Source organism: Megascapheus bottae, chromosome 3, assembly GCF_031878675.1.
Source record: "Megascapheus bottae isolate mThoBot1 chromosome 3, mThoBot2.hap1, whole genome shotgun sequence".
NCBI classification, from domain to species: Eukaryota; Metazoa; Chordata; class Mammalia; order Rodentia; family Geomyidae; genus Megascapheus; species Megascapheus bottae.
Window position 1 is genome coordinate 79,676,135 of NC_143511.1, and position 25,203 is coordinate 79,701,337.

Sequence of the window (25,203 nt, forward strand, 5' to 3'; positions counted from 1 at the left end):
AAAAGGATACACTTAATTCAGTAGTATAGTACCAAGCTTTTTAAGAAGATAGAAGAAAGGATAAGAAAAAGGAAAGGCAAAGAAATGTGAAGAGAGAGAATGAGTTGGGAGTTGGACAGTGTAAGCTCCTTATTACATAGGAAATAAAAGAAGTTTGACAACTGAAAGACAGTTGCTATTCCTAGTCAAGGGCGCTTGTACCAGGCCCCATGAGTTTAGTGTTACATGATGACTAATCAAATGAGTTTCATATACTGAATGTTTTTGTCAAGGCATCTATCGTGAATTCATTTGTTTCTAATTAGTACATTGAAAATTTGGAAAAATGTGTCAAACTTGAAGTACTGAATCTCAGTCATAATCTAGTAGAGAAGATTGAGAAGATGGACAAGCTGTTAAAATTACGTGAACTTAATTTATCATATAACAAAATCAGGTGAGTCTACCTCTTTAGGTAGGTAGCTTTGTAATTTTCTTTTTTATAAGAATTAGACCAGTGCTATCCATTACTGGATGAGTCTTTTGAAATAGCAAGTGTTTTGATTCTTATTTATTGATGTTTTAACCCTTTGTATAAAATGGTCTTTATGTTTTGGTATTTATTAAGTTTAGGATCATATCTTATAATGTAATCAAGGAAGCAGATACATTTTTTTTTTTTGCCAGTCCTGGGCCTTGAACTCAGGGTCTGAGCCCTGTTCTTGGACTTTCTCAAAGCTAAAGCTCTACCACTTGAGCCACAGCACCACTTCCAGCTTTCTCTATGTATGTGGTACTGAGGATCGAACCTGGATCTTTATGCATGGTAGGCAAGCACTCTACCACTAGGCCAAACTCCCAGCCGATACATTAGTGTTTGAGTGGCAGATTTTATCTTAAGTCAATTTTTGGCATGAGTTTTTCACAGATATTGTCCATATGCTCCTTCATTATGTAAAGAATGTTGGCATGAAAAGAATATTTTAACCCTGCCATTTTTATCTTTAAAATATACCAAATCATTTAACCCTGTGTATTTGTCCTGACATTCTTTGTTCATTGCTGTAGGAAAAGCTTCCAAATCTTTTTCTAATTTAAGTATATATTACTATGAGAAATAAATGTAAAAAAAAAAACCCTGAATTTGGCTAAACATACATATAGAAATCTTGTTCTAGACAAACTAATGCAAGAGTCAAATTTTGAAAATCTTTAGCAATTTTACCCCCAAGTTAGGCTTGTTAAAATATAATAGCCAACAAATCAAAACATCTAGTAGTTGCATTTCTAAGAAAATAAAATGAAATGGAGCTGGGCCTGGCTCATGCCTATAATCCTAGCTGCTCACAAGGCTGAGATCTAAGGATCATATTTTGAAGCCAGGTTGAGCAGGAAAATCCAGTTAATCATAGAAAAAGCTGGAAGTGGTTCTGTGGCTCAAGTAGTAGGGCAAAGGCTGTCCTTGAGCAAAAAGGAGCTCATGGATAGCACCCAAGTCCATAGTTCAAGCCCCAGAACTGATAAGAAAGAAAAGAAAAAAATGAAAAAAATATAATTTTTCAGTATAAATTTGTATGTATGAATTTATTTAAAAATTGAGCCTCATGAAAATAATTTCAACAAGAGAAGTATGATGATAGAGAATTTAAAAAAAAATATTTGTCCAGAATAGAAAATTGACCAAAAGAATAAACCAACAACTTACTTACAAACAATTTGGGAAAAATTTTATCAATGAAAACTTATGAACATGGATGATAAATGTTTTATTCAAATATTCTGATTAAAACAACTATTTATAACATATTGTTTTTTAGGGGCTTCTATTTCTTGATGTAGCCTATCATTTTGCAGTGGCTCCATCTAGTAATTATGGACATCTTGGGCAGGCTGGTACACCCAGCAGTGAGTGCTGTTGAGCTTCCAGATCTCCCCTGACTCTCCACTCATAGCCTTCGCAGTAGTCATGAGAGGGCTATGGTCATCCTCATTTTTTCTGTTTGATGAGGTCTTGACATCTGAGAGAGGAGGAAAGGAGTGGGTACTGTAATAAAAGGTAAATGGTTTAGCTGCTCTAGTAAAGTTAGTTTTAGCCACTTTGTTCTCATTTGTGGAAAGAGATACTAAATTGCAACTGTGGAAATTAACTGCTTATTCTAAAATTGTCATAAAATTATCATTGCACTTAGTAAGTTTATTTTTGCCCTTTGATTTCCAGAAAAATTGAAGGCATAGAAAATATGTGTAATCTGCAAAAGCTAAACCTTGCAGGAAATGAAATTGAGCATATACCAGTATGGTTTGGGAAGAAGTTGAAATCTTTGCAAGTCCTCAATCTGAAAAGCAACAATATATCATCGGTAAGTTGTTAAAATAGCAAGAATTTTTTTTTCAAATTTTTAGACTTATAGAGAAAATTTTTTACAAAATCGAATTTCTTTTAACACTCTTAGGGAATTGACTGAACTAAAATAGCAAGAATTTTTTTCAAATTTTTGGACTTGTAGAGAAAATTTTTTACAAAATTGAATTTCTTTTAACACTCTTAGAGAATTGACTGAACCCCAAATTCACATAGAACATAGTATTCCCTAAAGTAATTGAAAACAGCCAGTTCTAACACCACTACTTTTGGATAATGGGTTTCATGAATTGGTTGCTTGCCATTTTAAGAGCAGTTTCCTTATTTATTGCTTCCTTTAGTTACATTTGGGATGATTATAGTAAATGATTCTAATACTACTATTATGTCATTTCAGCTCCAGGATGTAAGCAAGTTGAAAGCTCTTCAAGATTTGACTTCTCTGATCTTAGATGAAAATCCAGTTGTGACCCTTTCTCATTACATCCAGTTCACTGTCTTTCACCTTCGTTCACTGGAAAGTTTGGAAGGTCAGCCAGTAACCTCTCAGGATAGACAAGAGGCTTTTGAGAGATTCAGTTTAGGTAAGAAGACACTTGGGGGCGGGAAAAAAGCTTGTATGAAAAAAGATTACTTTCATAAGTGATTAGGAAAAATGTTGTATTATGAACTTTATACTATTGTTAAGATTTCCATGGAAGCTGAGCATGGTAGCTACCTGTTATCTTAGCTACTTGGGTGCTGAGATTATCAGGATCTAGTTCTAGCTGAGCCTGGGCAAAAGTTCATGGGATCCTATCTCAACTGATAGGATGCACTAGATGCACTGGTCTGAGCCTATCATCTAGCACTGAGGGAAGTAATCTGGTTAATACATTAAGGAAATCTTTTTTGAAGCAGGGTGATGAATGATTTGGAGCAGAGTAAAATGGAGATGAAGGGATCTGTTAGGAGACTATTAAAGTCAGTTAGGCCAGAAGTGTTAGTGACCTGTGCCTAAGGGGCAGATATGGAATTGAAAATATCACTTTTGAAGACAGATTCTACCACATTTTGTGTTGGATTAGATAATTCTCAGACTTTTTATTTAAGTGAATAGATGATGTTATCACTCTAAAAATGGCAGAATTCTATTTTGTATGGGATTTGATGATGTAAAAATATCTGTGAGAGGCAGCCCTGGTGCGAGCATCTCTGATTTTAGGCAGTGAGCAAGAAATTCCTATCCATCCCAGGGCCTCGTGGTGTACTAGCCAAGTGCTCTACCATTGACCTACATCCTAGCATTAGCTGCTGACGACTTAACTGGAGAAGAAATACTTAGCAAGCAAGATGAAATTCCCACAGTGGACATGGACAAGGTTTAGAATATTTAAGGCAAAATGTAAATTTTAATTCAGATATGTTATTCTTTGGACTATGGAAGACATGTCTACAATGTCATCCATTTACTTCATATTTGTGAAAATAAATATTTCTTATGTAAAAAAAGGAATATCTGTGAGAGATAATCATACAGAGTCACAAATGTATTTGTATTTCAGATAAACTTGGGCTAGATATACAGATTGAGCATCCCTAATGTGAAAATGTAAAATCTAAAATGTTCCAAAATCTCAAACTTCTGAGTGATATTACAGGTGGAAGAATTCCTTACATGACCTTAAGTGGTGGATTGCAGTTAAAATACAACTGCATTAAGAATGCTCTATAAAATTAGTTCAGGGCCAGGAGTTTGACCTAGTGGTAGAGTGCTTGCCTAGCATGCACGAAGACCTGGCTGGGTTCAATTCCTCAGTACCACATACATAGAAAAGCCAGACATGGTGCTGTGGATAAAGTGACAGAGTACTAGTCTTGAGGAAAAAGCCCAAGGACAGTGCTCAGGTCCTGAGTTGAAGCCCCAGTACTGGCAAATAAATAAATAGAAATAAAATTAGTTCAGGCTATGTGTTGAAGGCGTGTGAAGAGGAAGAAGCAGCCAGCTGAGGAAATTGAAAAATATGGGCAAACATGGTTGAAGAAACCAGAAAAGAGTGGGTTTCAAAAGAAGATTTCATGAGAGGAAGTGGTGAGCCATGCTGGTAATTTCTGCTACATGCAATAAAATGAGTACAGAGAAAGGCGAGCACAGAGAAAGGCGGCATTAGGTTGGCAGGATTAGATGATGCTCTGAAGAGAGGAAGGATGGAAACTAATGCTAGATTAAAATGGATTGAAGAGCCGGGCATGATGACCACGCCTGTAATCTTAGCTACTCAGGAGGCAGAGATCTGAGGATCATGGTTTCAAGCCAGCCCCAGTACTAAAGACCAAGAGACTCTTATCTCCAATTAAGCACTAGAAAAGAGAAGTGGGGCTATGGCTCCAGGCATAGGGCAGTAGCCTTGAGCTGAAGAGCTCAGAGACAACACCCAGGACCAGAGCTCAAGCCCTGTGACCCACCAAAAGAAAAAAAAATGGACTGAAGAATGGGAAGGAGAGTGGCTGATGATTTGAAATCTCCCAAGAATTTGAAATCTCCTGTAATAATGAACATACCATATCAGGAAATGAGCTGAAATGAAGTTCAACTAACTGCAGAGCTACTTATAAAGACATGAATAGAATGACCATGAGCAGAATAGAGATGGTGGTTTTGGTTCTTCAAAATATGTAAGACAAGGAATGACATCAGTCAAGGTACATTGTGCTCATAAGTGACTTATTAAATTATAACCCCTTTGTACAACTAGAGATAATAAAATTATAATTAAAAAATAAAACATAAGACAGTGAGTTTAGAGAAGTGGGGGAGATCATCTTTTGGCAGGAAGGTGATGTTTTCCATCTAAATGAAGACATGGCTAGTTTTGTTGCCTTGGTGGTAGAAAAGGGAATTTCCACTGGGGGGGGGCTGTTTTCTTAATGAAGCGCGAAGTCAACTGAGAGAGGCACTAGGAGTCATATGGGAGGTTTCAAGAGAACAGAAGATGGGAAATAATCATTTTAGAGAGTTGAATATTGTGCCTATATGTTCAAGCTATTTGAAACTGTCATCAGTCCACTGTTAACCTATAAAAATGGCACTTTTTATTGTTTTTGGCAATACTGGGGTTTGACAAATGCTTGTACAATTTAAGCTATTTGTTTAGATAGTCTTGATTTTTACCTGTGTCAGCCTCTGACTACAATCCTGCCTATAGCCTCCCACTTACCTGGAGGATTAGGCATACACTAACATGCCTGCTTTATTAGTTGGGGGGCTGGGTGTTGTCAGCTCTTTTACCCTGGAGCCATGATCATGCTAATTTCTGCTGCTTAAGTGGGTGAGGTTACAGGCATGAACCACTATGTTCAGCTAAAAATGGTAACTTTATTTGGTTTATCCATAGAGGTTGCAAAATAGGCCATGGGAGACAGAGGAAGACAGTTTCAGCAAAGGGTATAAATAAAGCCTTCAGGAAAAGTGGCATCAGATCTAAAGAGTCAGAGGCAATGAGGTATGCTTGGAGATAGGCTGAAGAGGGGCACTGAGACTGAATTATGAAGAGCTTTTTAGCTTTTTGTATAAGGCCTTTAGATCTTGTCCTAAGAGTAATAGGAGACTTTGAAGATTTTAAGGTATAGTAGTGTTTTTCACAACACTACTATAATTATTAATATAAAATACTATTAGGTACCAGTGGCTCATGCTTGTGATCCTAGCTACTCAAGAGGCTAAGATCTGAGGATCATGGTTTGAAGCCAGTCCAGGCAAGAAAGTCCATGAGACTCATATCCAGTTAGCCATCAGAAAACCAGATGAGGAGCAGTGGTTCAAGTTGTAGAGTGCTAGATTTGAGCAACAAAGCTCATGGAGAGTTCCCAGGCCCTTAGTTCAAGTCCTGGGACCAGAGCAGAAATATATATATATATATATATGCATGCTGGCGGGCTTGTGGAGAAAGAGGAACCCTACTGCATTGCTGGTGGGAATGTAAACTAGTTCAGCTACTTTGGAAAGCAGATTGGAGATTTCTTAAAGAACTGAAAATAGACCTTCCCTATGATCCTGCCATATTACTCCTGGGCATCTATCCTGAACATTATAACCCAGGATATGATAAGGACAGCTCCTCAGCTATGTTCATCTCTGCACTATTCACAATAGTCAAGTGATGGAAACAACCCAGATGCCCTACTTACTGCAGATGAATGGATACAAAAAAAAATGTGATATATATATATATATATATATATATATATAATGGAATTCTGCATAGCCAACAGACAAGATAAAATAATGGCATTCACTGGAAGTGGATGAAGCTAGAGTGAATCATGTTGAGGGAGATAAGTTAAGACCAAAGGAACAAAAGGTGCATGGTATCCTTAGATCCAAATAGTACAAGGGCAGTGACTCAATATTTGGGTACCCAACATTATCGACATGGTCTTGGAGATATAAATATAACTACATAGACATAAAAACTTATGATGGGCTATATACTGTATAAACATAATGTTTTATTATATACATTAATATGTATCTATGACATACAAACCCCCAGCTTAATTTTAACTATGTTCTAAAACCTAAGTGCCAGTGATTGTATATAGAGATTCCCTTCTTGAATACTTGTTTGCTAAACATGACATTTGAAATATGATGTAAAGTCAATGTTAATAAATTCTCTAATAAAAAATTAAATTAAAAATATATTTGATGGGGCCGGGAGTTTGGCCTAGTGGTTAAAGTGCTTGCCTAGCATGCATGAAGACCCGGGTTCGATTCCTCGGTACCACATACATAGAAAAAAGCCAGAAGTGGTGCTGAGGCTCAAGTGGTAGAGCTCTAGCCCTGAGAAAGTCCAAGGACAGTGCTCAGGCCCTGAGCTCAAGCCCAGGACTGGCAAAAAAAAAAAAAAAATATATATATATATATATATATATTTGATAAGGGAGATTGAAACAAAAATCTCATTTTGTGCAAATAAATTACTTAATCTTTTTAAATTATCATCCAAATCACACTACTTTCTTATCTCTTAATATAGATCAGAATTAAGCTCAAGATAGTCTATCATTTTCCCCAACCAGGGATTAATTTTAAAAGTAGAATTGTATTTACACTATCCTTAGATACCTTTGCTATTGTTTTGAAAGTGTTCCTTGCCTTTAGATAGGAAATATAACGAAATGTTATATTTTTATTTACAGAAGAGATAGAAAGACTGGAAAGAGACCTGGAAAAGAAGACGATAGAAGCTGAAGAGCTTAAGAGCAAACAACAAAAGATCCTTGAAGAAATAAAAGCTCAAGATAAACTGAACAAATCATTGAAAGAGAAGGCTACATTGCAGAAGCAGAACTGTGAAGAGCTAGAAAGTGATCTAAACATGAAAAATGAATTGGTGAGTCCAGTTCGCAGTTTTGGCTTTTACACTGAAGGTTTAGAATTCTTTGCCTCGGTTCAAAGAATAGACTTTCCTGACAACAGAATGGGAAGATGTGGTTAACAGAAATATGTACAAAAAGCTTCATAATTGTGTTGACTGTAATAGGACAACCCAAAAGACTAATGTGTAAGCTATGGTCTAGTGTAAAGGGGCAGGAAGTGCCCGGCAGTGTGGGGAGATAGTCAGATTGCCCTTAGTATATACTTTTTTAAAACAATTTTTTATTTTTTATTGTCGGGGTAATGTATAGGGGGGTTACAGTTACATTCTCCAGGTAGTAGGTGCATTACTTCTTACACATTGATACTCTTTCTCATGGTTTTTGTCCCCATTTTCCCCCCTCCTCCTCCCAAGCCCCTAGTATATTCTTAAACTGGCAATATGGGCTAGACTGTATGTACATTGGCAAAAACTTTTGGATGGCCATATGGCAGTTCTCTACATTTTAAACAGCCATACCCTATTGTATAGAGATAACATATCCAATAATATAGTCTGTAGAAGTTGTAGCAAGAATGTGTGAAAATGAAAATACATATATCAAATATTCATCACAACATTGTTCATAGTAGCCATGTTGCAGATAACTAAAATGTCCCTTGGTGTAAACATCCATGTGGTGGAATACTATATTGTTGTTAGTAAAATGGTGTAATCTGTCCTGACATGGAAGGTCTGGCCCCTTCCTCTATGTGGAGAAAAAAGCAAGTTGTAGGACAGTATGATTATATAGTATGATTCTATATCTAATATGTACCAGACTCCTAATCATGGTTATTTCTGAAAAGTGGAATTATAGAACACTTTCAAACTGACGTATATGCATTAAGTTTTATGTAATTTGACTTTATGATGAAAATAAGCAAAAATATATTGAAACAGATAGATAAACTAGATGATATAATTTGGGAAGGTAACTGATCAAAAGCAGTCAGTAGAAGATTCCAGTTTTTAATCAGATTTTGTTATTTTGAACATACAAATGTGATAGAACAGATGAAATCCTGTTAATTTTCCATTTTTATACTTGTTAGAAGGTTGAATATTCTTGTATTTTTATTTTATATTTTGTTCATTATTATTTTTATTTGTTTTTTAAATTGCCAGTGATGCTTTATCCAAAGGGCTGTTAAGTTTTAGACTGTATTCTGAGCTAATATTAAGAAAATTTTTTTCATTATCTTTTACAAAATATCTGATGCCATCATCTATAATTATGCAATGATTTCCAGTTTTATAAAGTAATTATGCATGTATTAAACCATTTCCTTTATGAAAGAAAAGTAGCACTGAAGTAAGTCTTCTGGTGGCCAATTAAACTATAGTTGCCCCTTGATCCACTCATTACTAATAGGAACTTGCTCTTTGTCCTATAGCAAGTTATTTAATTCCAATTCTTTATTTCCTTATTTTTAAAATGAGATGATTTGCTTGTCTTAGCAGCACTAAAGATTTGTAAGAATCTAATAAGGTGATAAATGTGAAAATTGTTTGAAATGAATCAAGCTAATTAATGGAAGATGGTACAATGATGATGTGTCCGTGAGAGAATACAGCGAGTACTACTAACCACATTTTAGTTGTCAACAAAGATCAACTTGTAGTATTACAGCTTAATTCTCTAGAGCTCTTCAGGTGACAATACCTGTTCGCTTCTTTCTTCCTTTTAGCCCTTGTGCTGGTTTCTTGCAGGTCCTTTTCTGCTGATTCTTTATTCTTCTTTAAAGGTAGTTCCTTCAGAGCTGAACTGCACACTGTTTTTTTGTGGCTTGCATGGTAACTTTGTATGCTTGTTTGCCTTTTATGTTTTAAAATGTCTTGCATCCTTGGGAAATGTGCTTGTGTGTGTACTTGTTATTTTTAGTGGATAAGACAGCAAATTTGAATATGTGGGAAAGAATTTGTATTGTTTTCCTATTGGTAAATACGCAGTCATCTCTTGATTCTCCACAGTTGGTGCTATTACTAGCTCACTTTCTGGACATCTAGTTCCAGATGATAAATTTAGATTTCAATTTGTTCTCATTTATGCATTCTTCAACAGATACTTACTGAATATTTACTGTATGCTAAGCTTAGGGCTTAGCACAAACGTACTTTGAAATATATAAACGATTTATTCTAGAAATAGCTCATTCATCTGCTGTGAGAATTCAGTGAAAATATCAATGTGGATAATGTACTAGATGCCCTGCTACAGAACACCAAGGACAGCATGAGACAACAGGTTGTCCCATGGGATAGTGTTAGATTTCCAAACAGGAAACTTGGAACTGAACACTGCCTTCTTCTACTGCCAGCTGCACAATTGGGCGAGTCATTGAACTTCTCTGTGCAACTTTCGTCATCTCCTCTCTCACAGTTCAGTTGTGAAGATGGGGTGAGGTAGCATATGTAAATCATGTAGCACAACATTGGGCACACAAGCAAAATTCAGATCAATGCTACTTCTATTTTGATGGATGCCCAGGAGATGACTGTAGGCAAAGTCATGCATGGCTTTGATTTCCTAGTCTTGTAAAATGTCTGTGTTTTGTTTTCTTCTCTTCAGCTTGCATTTGTATATTAATGAAGTATTACTGCATGTTCTTTAATCTCTATGATTAGGTATTGGCAAATGGAAAAAAAGATAAAAATCACTTAGTGAACCTTTGAAATAAACTCAAAGGACTAGTTTTGTAGTAATGATACATTGTTAATGAAATTTTGACTTTCTGCTGTTAATCTGATATGTAACTCCCCCCTATCTCTTTTTTTGCCAGTGCTAGGGCTTAAACTCTAGGCCTGGATGCTGTTCCTGAACTTCTTTTGCTCAAAGCTAGCACTCTACCACTTGAGCTACAGTGCCACTTCTGGCTCTTTTTTGTGTATGTGGTAATGAAGAATCAAACCAAGGTCTTTGTGCATGCTAGGCAAGCCACTGTACCACTAAGCCAAGCTCCCAGCCCTGATATGTAACTTTTTTAAACAAGTTATTTCACTAATCTGTGACTCAGTTTCCTTATTTATAAATTCAGAGAATTCATGTGTATGATTTTTAACTTCTCTTATTTCAAAAATTTCTAAGTATAACTAAAACTTTTATAGTGGAATTACTTTAAAATTGATATTACATATTTTGGTATGATGAGCTTATTTACATTTATTTATTTTTTACTAAAGAAACTTATTTAAATTTTTTACCCTTTGTTACAAATAATGATATTCTAGCCCAGCATGCTAGGGGCATCTCTAATCCCAGCACTCAGGAGGCTTGGGCAGGAGGATCACTAGTTAAGGAAAGTCATAGGGAGATCCTGTCTCAAAACAAAAACAAATTTATGTTCTGAATACTCAAAAAATGCCATTAGTCTCCAGTTATATAATTTAAGCCAACCTCTTTTTTTCTTTTCAGTCATCTGTAGTTATTGTCAAATATTTCTCCCTGTGATTTGAATCTATCACTAATAAAATGTCAATTAAACAAAATATAAATAAAAAGTAAATTAAAATTAAATATATTAGTGATATGAGGAAATCAGGGAACAGGAACTTAGTAGTCCAATTACTTAGAAATGGTTAATAGGAAGTTATTTCATGTTTACATAAAAAATTAAATGACTTAAAAAGAATCTTTATTCAGGGCCAGGAGTATGGCCTAGTGGTAGAGTGCTTGCCTAGCATGGACAAAGCCCTAGGTTCAGTTCCTCAGTACCACATAAACAGAAAAAGCCAAAGTGGTGATGTGGCTCAAATGGTTGAGCGTTAGCCTTGAGAAAGCTCAAGGACATTGCCCAGGGCAAGAGTTCAAGCCCCAGGACTGGCAAAAAAAAATTTTTATTCATTATATCTTAAAATAGCATATAATCTTCAAAGGTCTTTTATATGATCTCTTCTGAAATTACAGTATTCATTTTTTAATAAGATTAAGATATAACATTCTCCATGTGGTATTATTTGCTATAGGATTTTAAAAAATGTAGTTATTGGTTATGATAAAGATGTCCCATATCATTGTATCATTATCCTATCTTACTTGCTATATGTTATGTCATTGTGTATTGGACCAATAGCTAAAACAGAAGACCATGGAACTAACACGAGCATGTCAGAAGCAGTATGAACTGGAACAAGAATTGGCTTTTTATAAGATCGATGCTAAGTTTGAGCCACTAAATTATTATCCACCAGAGGTGAGTTATTTTAATTTTTTATACCTTTTTTTTAAAATTTTTTAATTTATTTTTATTTTTTATTTTTTTGCCAGTCGTGGGCTTGGGCTCAGGGCCTGAGCACTGTCCTTGGGTTTTTTCAAAGCTAGAGCTCTACCACTTGAGCCACAGCACCACTTCTGGCTTTTTTCTATGTATGTGGTACCGAGGAATCAAACCTGGGTCATCATGCGTGCTAGGCAAGCACTCTACCACTAGGCCAAACTCCTGGTCCCTTTATTTTAATTTTTTAGTAATCCAGAATGAAAGCCAGCATAGAGAACCAGTGGGAGGATATGGTAAGGACATACAAGAAACCTTGCTACTAACAATTCTCATTTTTGCTTCTGAGGGTATCATCAAAGTAAACTGGGTTATGGTTAAATCTGCTAATTACTTGGCACAGGAATAAAAATAGTGTCCTAAAAGCTGGGCACTGCTATAATCCTAGGTAATCAGGAGGCTGAGATCTGAGGATTACGGTTCAAAGCCAGCCCAGGCACTAAAGACTGAGATTCTTTTCTCAAATTAACCACTAGAAAACCAGAAGTGGCTCTGTAGCTCAAAGGGTAAGGCAGTAGCCTTGAGCTGAAGAGCTCAGGGATAGCGTCCAGGCCCAGAATTTAAGCTCTAGGACCTACCCGCCCCCAGACCCTGGCAAAAAAAAAAAAAAATGAATAGTGTACTAAAGAAGTAAATGCCTATAGCCATGTCCATAATCAAAAACAGATGTCAACCTCACTTGAGAGTATGGATTGATTATATCTGAATGTTTGAAAAAAGTGCTTCTGGAGCATTGTATAAATAACTCCCAACATGATTTGTTCATTATTCACTAGATTTGTATTTGTCACCTGTTATTGAAATGATTGTCATAAATGCCACTAAAATAAGGCAATAGCCTAGCTTCTAAGACCCAATGATTCCAACAATACCATTTATTTAATTATTATTATTAATTATTTTATTTTATTTTTTTACCAGTCCTGGTCTTGGGCTCAGGGCCTGAGCACTGTCCTTGGACTTTCTCAAGGCTAGAGCTCTACCACTTGAGCCACAGCATCACTCCTGGCTTTTTTCTGTGTATGTGGTACCGAGGAATCGAACCTAGGTCTTTGTGTTTGCTAGGCAAGCATTCTACCACTAGGCCAAACTCCCAGCCCCACTTAATTTTTTTAGTACAGTTGCTAAAATTTATTATAATAAAATTTTACTAATATTAGTCAAGAAATAAGAATACACTTAGGCTTCTGATTGAAAGACTGAGAGATTAGGCAGAGCTCAAAAATCACAGAACTGTAGGCCCATTAATTCATTAATCTGAATCTTCACTTGCTGGTAGCAGAAGAAATAATTTTTTTCAGACCATTTTTAGTTGGAATGCTTTTTTCATATACTAAACATATGATGCAAAAGTGTATTTTCAGCTCAGCATATAGGATTAATATAAATTTAGTTAAAATATGTTTGCCACTAATAAAATGAATAATGTCAGTTAACTGGAACTTGCGTATTTGCTTTTAGTGTGATGAAATTGTTAAAGCCCCAATTGAGAGCCCTTACATTGGTAAATCCAGATATAAGAGAAACATGTTTGCCACTGAGAGTTATATTGCCAATGATGCCCAGAGCATACAGATCAAAAAGATGGGGCCGGACAAAGGAGAACAGCATAGAAATGTTGAACATGTGAACTGGAGCGAACGTGAGTTCCTGGACATGCAACTGGAAGATAAAGAAAAGAAAATAAATGCAGGTGAAACCAAGTTGTTTTTTAAACTTGTTAAATATGAGGCCCTGGATTGGATCCTGAATATTGCAAAAATAGGAGAGAGGAAGGAAGGAAGGCTTTGCACCCCAATATTGTTTTATTTGTTTTGTCAGCTATGGGGTCTGAACTGAGGGCCTTGCATGCTGTCCCTGAGCCTTTTTGTGCTCAAGGCTAGCATTCTAACACTTGAGCCACAGCTCCACTTCCAGTTTTTTTGGTGGTTAATTAGAAATATGAGTTTCATGTACTTAACTGCTTGGGATGGCTTTGAACCTCAATCCTCAGATCTTCTCCTCCTGAGTAGCTAAGATTACAGGTGTGAGTTGCTGATGCCCAGACATATGTGTGTGTGTGTATGTATAAAATGTATGTGTGTATATATATATATGTATATGTATGTATATATATGCATATGTATATATACATATTTAATATAGGTAGAGAATATGGATGGTATGTTTTCAATTTTTTTCATTATTGTAAAGGTGATGTACAGAGTGTATTATTATTTATGATTGATTTTACGAATTGAAATTTGGGTTTCTGACCGTAATTGAAAGGAAACATGTTTAGATGATTGATCTAAGTTTATGAATCTCATCCTGTCTATAGGCATTTAAAGGCATAATAAAATAGTTGAAGAAAGTAAAGAAATTATTTTCACTGCTGTGTGTGTGTGTGTGTGTGTGTGTGTGTGTGTGTGTGTGTGTTTCTGAAGCTGTGCTTTGGATAGGCTAGAATACCTCACTTTTCCTTTATTCTTCCTCCCCCCCCCCCCGGCCCCCCTCCCCCGCCAGTCCTGGGCTTGAGCTCAGAGCCTAAGCACTGTCCTTTGACTTTCTCAAGGCTAGAGCTCTACCACTTCCAGCTCAGCACCACTTCCAGCTTTTTTCTATGTATGTGGTACCGAGGAATCAAACCCAGGCCTTGGTGCATGCTAGGCAAGCATTCTACCACTAGGCCAAACTCCCTGCCCTCTTTTTATTTTTTGCTAGTCCTGGGGCTTGAACTCTGGGCATGAGCACTGTCCTTGGACTTTCTCAAAGCTAGAGCTTTGCCATTTGAGCTACAGCACCACTTTTGCCTTTTTCTATGTTTGTGGTACCAAGGAATTGAACGAGGGTGTATGTGCATGCTAGGCAAGCACTCTTACCACTAGGCCAAACTCCTGGCCCCCTTTTCTCTTATCTTTATGGCAAAGGCTGGTCTCTGACTCTTTGACATAGCCATTCCATCTTTCCAGCTATTACCTCTATTCCCAAACCAATCCAAGGGATCTGTTACTTCTATAGCAAGTTACACAGAGGAAGAAATTAAATTGAGAGGGTTTTTAGAGACCCGCCAATGTCTTTATCTACTTACTAACCCAGATCTATGGGTGTGGGTGTGCAAGAAGAACGACCTGGTTTTATGCATTCCCTGGGTTTGTGTGGGTGCCCATCATCCCTTGACTGATAGTTAAGTAGAAGACATGGAAAGTCCAGTAGAGGTTGACTTGCAAGAGGAGAGAACAAACAGCTCTTATTGACATGCACCATAATCAAGGCCCTAGAAGGAGAAAGCAAAGATAGATGCATGCACCCTAACCTCAAAGGGCCCCTTGCTTTGTAGGAATCTGAAAGTGAGAAAGCGTGAGAAAATTCTGAAGTTTGAAAGTAATTGATTTAACATCATCTTCCCCCAGAACCAGATAAAGTAAATTTCTCGATATTTAGTCCCATCATATAAACATTTGCCTCAACAGAAGAGTTTGAAAAAAAAAACTTAAGCTAGTACTAGGGTTTGAACTTGAGACCTCATGCTTGCTCAGCTTTCTTGCAAACAGAAGGTGCTGCCATGCTTCCAGACCAGTTTTTTTTTTTGTTTTGTTTTCTGTTGTTGTTGGTTTTTTTTTTTGTTTTTTGGGGTTTTTTTTGGGGGGGGGGGAGTTGTGGGGCTTGAACTCAGGGTCTGAGCACTGTCCTTGGACTTCTCTCAAGTCTAGAACTCTACCATTTGAGCCACAGCACCGGTTCCAGCTTTTTTTTTTTTTTTTTCCCTGTGTATGTGGTTCTGAGGAATCCAACCTGGGTCTTCGTGCATGCTAGGCAAGCATTCTACTACTAGGCCAATCTCCTGGCCCCTGTTTTTTTTTGTTTGTTTGTTTTGGTTTTGGTTTTTTTGGTGGTTAACTAGACCTAGAGTCTGGCAGACTTATCTACTCAGGCTGGCTTTAAACAAGGATCCTCCAGATCTCAGCCTTCCCTAAGCAGCTAGAGTTATAGGTACCAGGTTATAGTACCAGACTAGTACTCAGCCCAACACAAGATTTTTTTTTTAGCCAGTCCTGGCCCTTGAACTCAGGTCCTGAGCACTGTCCTTGGACTTTCTCAAGGTTAGAGCTGTACCACTTGAGCCATAGCACCACTTCCAGCTATTTTCTATGTATGTGGTACTGAGGAATCAAACCTGGGTCTTCATGCATGCTAGACAAGCAATCTACCACTAGGCCAAATTCCTGGCCACAGGATTTTTTTTTTTTTTGTGGGTCATGGGGCCTGAACTCTGGGCCTGAGATCTTCAGCTCAAGGCTACCACCCTATCCCTTGAACCACTACCCCACTTGCCCTTTTCTAGTAATTAATTGCAGATAAGAGTCTCACAGTCTCTAGTGCCTGGGCTGCTTTGAACTGTGATTCTCAGATCTGAGCCTCCTGAGTAGCTAGGATTACAGGTGTGAGCTACTGTGCCTAGCCCAGTCCTGTGGGCTTTCTTTAACTACCATGAACCTAGTATGACATAGTGATATATAAAGTGCATGATTCTCAATAAAATCTGTATGCTTTTAGAAGGATGCACCTGTTGGGGAAAAATAAGTTATACCCAACTTTCACATTTAGAATTTTATAAATAAAAGGATCAGTTATAGTATTATAGTATATCATTAACAATTTATCCTTAGAGGTTAATAGAAATAAAAGCCAGTATAATTACCTTTAAAATTTCCTGTGATTTACTGAATTTAAGGGAAAAAGAAGGGTGTAGAATTTACAGATTTCTTTTTCTTGTGTGTATATGAGCATTTTTTAAAAAATTTGCAGCAAAAATTCAACTGTCAGAACTACATGATGAAATAGAAAAGGCAGAACAGAAAGTTTTAAGAGCTACTGAAGAATTTAAACAACTGGAAGAAGCTATACAACAGAAAAAAGTATGTAAAAAGCAAAGTGGCTTTGCCAAGAGCAAATTCAAAAGATATAATGTGGTTTTTGTTTTATAATCATACAAAAATATTTTAGATAATTATTGCCTAATTAACTGTGGTATAGTTTCAGTCAAGTATGGTTATAGCATTTCTCAATTAAATATGGACATTGTATTAGCATTTTATATAGTGTAGAGATAAATTACTTAAATTTTATATGAAAAGATATATTCAGACTACTAAGTTATGAGAATAGTTTGTTTACACCAGGATATTGCTTTCTGTTCTATTTCTTCTAACCCAATTAAGCACTCTCCACCCTAAAAGTGCTGGGATTTAGATTACCAACCAGAAGACATAGCATAAACATCATTAAACACAAAAATTAGAAGGAACTTCCTTAGGGAAAACTTTAAAACAAAGGTTTTGACTTTTTCTTTCCCTCCCTCCCTCCTTCCCTCCCTTCTTCCCTTTTTTCCTTCCTTCCTTCAGCACTAGGGTTTGAACTCAGGACCTTGCCTTCCAGGCAAGCACTCTACTATTTGAGCTCAACATTTTCATTTTTAAATGAGTAAATTATTTTAAATGCAAATGAGTAAATTGTTTAAATGTAAATAATACATGTAATTTTAACTAAAATATATATTTAACTAATCTATATCTATCAATCAATCTGTCTATCTATCTATCTATCTATCTATCTATCTATCTATCTATCTATCTATCTATTTCTGGTCCGTCATAGGGCTTGGACTCTAGGTCTGGGCGCTGTCCCTAAGCTCTTCAGCTCAAGGCTGTCTCCTGACCTCTGGGCCTGGGCCTTGTCCCTGAGCTCTTCAGCTCAAGACCATTGAGCCACAGCACCACTTCCAGTTTTCTAGTGGTTAATTGGAGATGAGTCTCACCATCTTTAGTGCCAAGGATGGCTTTGAACTGCAATCCTTAGATCTCAGCCTCTAGAGTAGCTAGGATTACAGGCATTTTTGCATTACTAGAGATTAAACACAGTTCTTCACATGAGCTCTTTTCTTTCTCTTTTTTTTTTTTTTGCCAGTCCTGCAGCTTTAACTCAGGGCCTGAGCACTGTCCTTGGGCTTTCTCAAGGCTAGCACTCTACCACTTAAGCCACTGTACCACTTCTGGCTTTTTCTATGTATGTGATACAGTGGAATCAAACCCAGGTCTTCGTGCATGCTAGGCAATCACTCTACCACTCTTGGCCCCAGAAAAAAACTTTAATAAGGAAAATAAGCCTAGATACTGTATTTCCTTATACTACTAACAAATTCATATTTCAGCCTAGTTTTCATCAGTAAAGTAAAAATCTCAAGTTAATAAGATTTTTTTTGTTTTTTACAGTATAGTAAGACATGGCTTTACTAGGTAACAAGGAATTCTTAATTTTTTTTCTGGGTTAAAAAATATTGTGATCATGGACATTTTTATCTCATTTCTTTTTTCTTTCTTTCTTTTGTGGGTCATGGGGCTTGAACTCTGGGCCTAGGGCACTGTCCCTGAGCTCTTCAGCTCAAGGCTACTGCCCTACCCTTGACCCAAGCCCCACTTCCCATTTTCTAGAGGTTAATTGGAGATGAGTCTCAGGTCCTTTTGTGCCCAGGCTGGCTTTGAACCTTGATCCTCAGATCTCAGTCTCCTGAGTAGCTAGGATTACAGGCATAAGCCAACCCTCCCGGCTGTCTCATTTCTTTTTATGCTTTTATTTTCACCTTATATTTATGCTTTGATAGCAGATTTTTGAGAAATATTTCTACAGTTATATAAATTTCTTTGCAATTGTTATAAGTAGCAAATACAGTGTCAGTTTTTTAACCTGTATAATTGGGATAAATGTACTTTTTCTTTGGTGGTTCCAGGTTTGAACTAAGGGCATGCCCTTAGCCTTTTGCTTTCTCTCTCCTCTTTTTTTCATTTTCTTTTTTTAAAATTTTCTTTATATATATATATATATACACACACACACACACACACACACACACACACACATAGACTTTCACTTTTGTTGAGGTAAAAGTCCTTCAGTAGCAGGATTATAGGCAGTAACCACCATGCCCAACTTTATTTGTTAAGATAGAGAGTCTGGCTAATTTGGTGCCTGGATTGGTCTGAAACTGGGATCCTCTTATCTCTACCTCCCAAATAGCTGGTGTTAGGGGTGTATGTCTCTATGTCCAGCTAGGATAAGTATATATTCTGCATTATATGTTTTGGAGATTGAAGTAGACTGTGAACCAGTGGCTTATTCCTTGTAATCCTAGCTACTTGGGAAGCTGAGATCAGAAGGATCAAGGTTCCAGGAACATTAGTTAGAAAAATCCTTGATATTACACCTCTGTGAAAGAAGCTGGACATAGTTGTGTACACCTTTCACCCCAGCTAATGTGGAAAATGAAACACAGGTAGATTGTAGTTTAGGTGCATACCCACATGTACAGGAAGTAATAACCAATACTAGAAACACAGTTTAGTGGTAAGCCCCTGTCTAGTAGGGTCACAGCCATGAATTCAAACCCCAATGTCACTTAAATAAATCAAAGTTAAAGTTCGGCTGGTTCAAATTTAGAGTGAATTACTTAAAATTTAAAGCTGATTATAGTTTAGAACAGTGCCTAGCACACTGTAAACTCAGCTATCTTTACTATTATAGTTTTGGTTAATATGTTACAGTTTGCATGTACTAATTAGAGTAACAACTTTTATTTGTGCCTGTTACTAATTATTGAATTTCATAAACGTTTGTAAAATAAGATTTTCTGCATGGAGTATCTAGGTTACTGCACATTTTATTTTAAAAACAAACTGATAGAACATAGGATACTTCTTAGAATTGTAGTTGTCTGTACACGTTTTTGTTGCTGTTCTTTGTTAATTTTGTGTGGTTGCCGTGTGGGGGGCTTAGATTTCAGAGGCAGAAAAAGACCTTCTTTTCAAGCAGTTGAGTAGTAGAATACAACTGCTGAATAAATTACGCCAGGATGCTCTGGATCTAGAAATGCAGATGGAAAAGCAAAGGCAAGAAATGGCTGAAAAGCAGAAGGAGATCAAAGACCTGCAAACAACTATAGAGAGCCTGGATCCTGAAGACCCTAAACATGTAAGTAAATTAAGGACTTTTAACTTCTGTTGGGACGAGAATATTATTCTATCTAGCTAATACATATTTCATCACTTTTAGTTGAGAGTTCTTTCTGAAAATCTCTTAGCCTAATGAACACATTTGCTTTTTAAATATATATAATGTATATATAGTCAGAGAGCATGTTTAGGGTTGGGTATGACCAGTGGTAGAGTGCTTGCCTAGCATGCATGAAGCCTTGGGTTCGATTCCTTGGTACTACATACACAAAAAAACTGGAAGAGGTGCTATGGATCAAGTGGTAGAGTGCTAGCGTTCAAGCTCCAGGACTGGCAAAAAAAAAAAAAAACATGTTTGTGTATTACACAAGTGTGTGTATGTGTGTGTGTGTGTGTACAGCCAAAACAAAATTACCTAGGGCTTGAAGGAAAGAGCTTTTACTTAATAATGGATTCATGGTACACTTTTTTTTTTAAAGTGCTTAAATTTCATTGTATTTCAGAGCAAGAGAAACTTGATTAAAGGTGCTCTGCAGACTTACTTTTTTTCCTTTCTTGCCCTTGTCTCTTAAAAGCAGAAAGGCTTGGCACCAGTGACTCACACTTGTAATCCTAGCCACTCAGAGGCTGAGATCTGTGGATTGTGGTTTGAAGTTAGCTTGGTTGGGCAAGAAAGTCCATGAGACTATTATCTCCAATTAACTACCAAATCAATCAAATTAATCAAAAGGGGAGCTGTAGCTTACATGGTAAAATGCTAACCTTGAGCAAAAGAAGCTCAGGGACAGCACCCAGGCCTTGAATTCAAATTCCAGGATGGGTACTAAAAAAAAAGCAGAAAGAGCTGAAAAAGGTTGAGAGATCTTTTTCTTACCTCTTCTTTAATCCTTTATGCAATATTCTATGAAAGTCATTTTATGTTTCTTATTGTTTTATTCTTGAAAATGAAACATTTCTCTGAAGTGTGTCTTTTTAAGATATGACCACATGCGGTCAGGTGGCTGTGGTTAGGTGGGTCAGAGTCTTGTTTATGTCAGTCAGCATTATCTTTTAAAACCCTCTACTCTGGATTAACAGAAATCATAGGATTAGACATGATAAAGACAATGCAGAAAAATTGCTTTATATACTTGACAAATTATTCCTTTAAACATTTTTATAAAATATATACCAGCTAACTTTGATAAAGGATAATTTTATCATCATAGACGGAAAGTCTTTTCTAACAAAAGCTTAAGGCATAATATTAACATTGAAACCAAGAGTAGTATTGATTTTTTTTTTTTTTCCAGTCCTGGGTTTGGGCTCAGGGCCTGAGCACTGTCCTTGGACTTTCTCAAGGCCAGAGCTCTACACCACTTTCGGCTTTTTTTCTATGTATGTACTGAGGAATCGAACCTGGGTCATCGTGCGTGCTAGGCATGCACTCTACCACTAGGCCAAACTCCTGGCCCCACTTTTAAGAGATTTTTGTTAGGTGAAAAATGGGAGGTTTTAGAAACTATAATTGTATTATGGAGTTAGTATTACTTTATTATTATTATTATTATATTTGTTTGCCCAGAGCTTGATCTATGTAAGATCCCTGAGGATGAGAATTGTGTATGGTACTGAAATCTGTGTCCCTAGGGACTAGCCCTTTGTTGATGTATGCCTAAAACCTAGAAAGTAGGAAGGAAAGAACCTGCAACAACTGTGACATTCTTGGTAGACAGGGAGTTTACATTTGACTATATTTTTTTTTAAATAAAGAAATGATATATTGGAATGGCATATATTTATGTATTTATTTATTTATTTTGCCAATCCTGGGCTTGAGCTCAGGGCCTGAGCACTGTCCTTGGACTTTCTCAAGACTGGAGTTCTACCACTTGAGCCTCAGCACCACTTCTGGCTTTTTTCTATGTATGTGGTACCGAGGAATCGAACCTGGGTCGTCATGCATGCTAGGCAAGCACTCTACCACTAGGCCAAACTCCCGGCCCAATGGTGTATATTTTAAAGGCAGCTAGATTAGTCTGTATTAATGCGGACAAAACATTACAAACCATATTTCTTTTTTGTTAGAACTACTGAAAAAAAATTATTTTGGTGTGTGTTCTGATCCTGGGGCTTGAACTCAGGTCCTGAGCACTAGCACTAGGCCTTATGTGCTGGCTTAGAGTGAGCATCTTTTCTTGTTTGCCTCAAGTTGTTGTATTGGTGTTAGGCACCACACTTAAGACTGCAAAGAATTTGGGACTTTAAGCAAAAAAAACCCCAGTGGAGTAGGATTCCTACATATTTTTCTTTAGCTGTAGATTTTATGTACAATAATTGAGTTGTATTACTTAATCAGATTGTCTTTTTGCTGTGTAAGAAAAAGGCATGATAGAAAACATAGTAAGTGCCCCTGGTGCATTGTGTTGGTATTTTGTATATGATAAGGTACTTTATAATGTCATTCCACTTGGTATTTTCTTTGCAATTTATAGAGGGTGGAGATGTAAATTAGAAAAATTGAAGTGATTTGCACTAATCATCCTGTTAGAAGAGGCAGAGCTCTTGCTTAAGCTACTATAATGATCTCATCATAAAGAGATTAAAGGTCTAAAGCAATAATTTTTAAATTAGCTCAGAATCAAGTTTAGTTAGGTTTTCAAAATGTAAACGTATTTTTACTAAGTTTCAAAAGGAAGAGGTACCATTTAAATCTCAGGTCCCATTTTAGTTATTAAGTTGTTCATTGCTTAAAGTACAGATACCCTAGGAGCAGTTGTAATAAAGGAGGTCTGTGTTGTTCTCTTCTATCAGGAACTGCCCAATGGGAGCAAAGGTTGAGCAGTTCTCTAAAGGATTAGCCAGTGGTGCTGCTTGCAGCGTTTCGTATGATTGGCCCTCGGGAGCTTCCTCTGTTTTGATTTAAAAAGGAGGGTGGGGCCTGCCAGCGTTCGCTGTCGCTGACTGGAGGCTGGGCTTGCAGCTCACTCACGGCTGGCTGGGAATGTGGTTTGAACTCTGGGAAGTTACAGATTTGGAGGCGCTTGCAAAAATGTGGCTGTCAGAGAGGCAAGTCCACGTGAATTTGAAGACAGCGTTAGAGAGCATTCTGCCCACAACTTCTCTCTTCTTTTTGGTTGTTTTAACAGGACAGATTCTAAGTTAAGGTATCGTCATTTTTTTTTTTCTTTGTACAAAGGGTTTAGAGGGAGGAGGAGTCAGAGATGTAAGTTCCTGTTTTTACAATAACTCTTTTGTGTATACCACAATAGTGAAAATAGCTGAATCTTGTTGCTCTAGTGTATTCATTGTATATCACTGGCAGTTGAACCAGATTTTGACCTGCAAATAAGAGGTTTTAACCGATTTTTAGAGGCGAATTTTAAGGATTTATTGATTTACATAAAGAGTAGTTAAAAAAAATACTTTCTTTAGACATAAAAGTCCTAACTTTAGTTACTATACAAGCTGTTAACTGCGGTTCCTAGGTTTCAGAACGTAAAAGGTTTCAGTGATCACATTGATTTCAGAAAGATGTCAGCTGAAAATCTCAAGTAAAATAGTAAAATAAAATAAGAGCTTTTCTATCAAGGTGCCACTCATTAGTTCATCAAAAATGAAGAGATTTTTTTCCTTAGTGTTTGGAAAAAGCTGACATATAATGTTGAAGAACAAGTACCTTTGTGGTTCAGTTCTGTCTCCTGATGGATGGTTTTCTCTTCAGTTCTAGTCCTTTGATCCTGTGGGGGCAAATATTGTTATGGGCTTGGGAGAGTGGGAGGGCAAAACTTCTCTGGGGAATTACTTTGTATCCATATCAACTGTTACCTAAGGAGACTTGGGCAAGTCATTTGATGAACCTGAGGCTGAGTTTACTCATTTGTAAAATGAAGGGTTAGACTAGGTAATTAGTCCTATTTTGTATTCTTCACTTTAAAATGTTAAACAAAATCAGACAATGCTATCTTCACTATTACCACCACCAACAAAAATCTTGTTTAGGAGTTCTGGATAAGTGGGAGAATACTTGCCTAGATGTCCATGGCCCTTTTGTTAAGGATTATTATAAAATTTAAAGAACTTGGGTTTGTTTTTGTTTTTTTTTTTCAATTCAGTCTCATGTGAAGGCACAAAAGAGAGGTAAAGAACAGCAGCTTGCCATTATGAACAAGCAGTACAAACAACTGGAAAGCCGTTTGGATAATATACTTTCTAGAATTGCTAAGGAGACTGAGGAGATTAAGGACCTTGAGCAACAGCTTACTGATGGTGAGAATTTAATTTGATTTTAGGTAACAAAACTGATACCCAGACAGGAATGAATGCAGCTATTAGTTAAATATGTGTGTTTCATCGGGTAGTGCTAGTATTTGATATGAAAGTGTTTGCAAAATACCCAATGTTTTGTTGCATTGATGCCTGCTGAGTAGGCAAGTCAGTGCATGATATGAGGATGATAAGCTCTGTCATGTGATTGTCTTCAAAGTGTATAAAACTCTTCAGAAGCAAAGCCTGGTGCATTAGGAAATACAACATCTAACAGTATATTAAAACATTTATTTCTTACTTCAGAAAGGCACGTTTAAATTTTGACATTTTACCTGTCAAAACAGTCAAGAAAGACTCTTCAATGTCTTTGTTATTTTTTCTATCTGATTTAGGCCAGATAGCAGCAAATGAAGCTCTGAAGAAGGATTTAGAAGGTGTCATCAGTGGGCTTCAGGAATACCTTGGGACCATCAAAGACCAGGCAACTCAGGCCCAGAATGAGTGCAGGCAGCTACAAGATGAGAAAAAGACACTACTGCAGAGATTGTCCAATGTCCAGCAGGAGAGGGATGAACTGGAAATAGTTGCTATGGATGCAGAAAATATGCGGAAGGTAGGATTTGATTCTTCTATTTTCCTTAGCTTCAGGAATAGATATCCAAATTAAGACAGTTGAAAAAGTTAGAAGTGACAAAAGTATTAGCAGGCGTCTTTCCTTTTTTCTTTTTCCAGTTCTGGGGCTGGAACTCAGGGTCTGAACCTTGTCCTTGGGTTTTTCTCAAGGCTAGGCTCTACCACTTGAGCCACAACACCATTTCTGGCTTTTTCTATGTAGGTGATATCAAGGAATTGAACTTGGTTCTTCATGCGTGGTAGGCGCTTAAGCACTCTACCACTAGGCCAAACTCCTGGCTCCCCCCTCACACCCTTTTTTTTTTTTAATTGGAGGGGTTTTT

At 36.9% G+C, this 25,203-nt stretch overlaps 1 protein-coding gene across 1 annotated transcript in view; it reads left to right on the forward strand.

The window, feature by feature from the left end:
• Cntrl (centriolin) overlaps positions 1-25,203 on the forward strand; it is an 89,040-nt gene that overhangs the window by 7,252 nt on the left and 56,585 nt on the right. The window contains exons 4-13 of the mRNA XM_090330549.1: positions 306-436; positions 2,198-2,339; positions 2,739-2,925; positions 7,523-7,716; positions 11,814-11,933; positions 13,476-13,707; positions 16,803-16,912; positions 19,824-20,018; positions 24,094-24,247; positions 24,640-24,860. Coding sequence (XP_090186675.1) covers positions 306-436; positions 2,198-2,339; positions 2,739-2,925; positions 7,523-7,716; positions 11,814-11,933; positions 13,476-13,707; positions 16,803-16,912; positions 19,824-20,018; positions 24,094-24,247; positions 24,640-24,860 — 1,686 coding nt within the window. The remainder of the gene's footprint in view (positions 1-305; positions 437-2,197; positions 2,340-2,738; positions 2,926-7,522; positions 7,717-11,813; positions 11,934-13,475; positions 13,708-16,802; positions 16,913-19,823; positions 20,019-24,093; positions 24,248-24,639; positions 24,861-25,203) is intronic.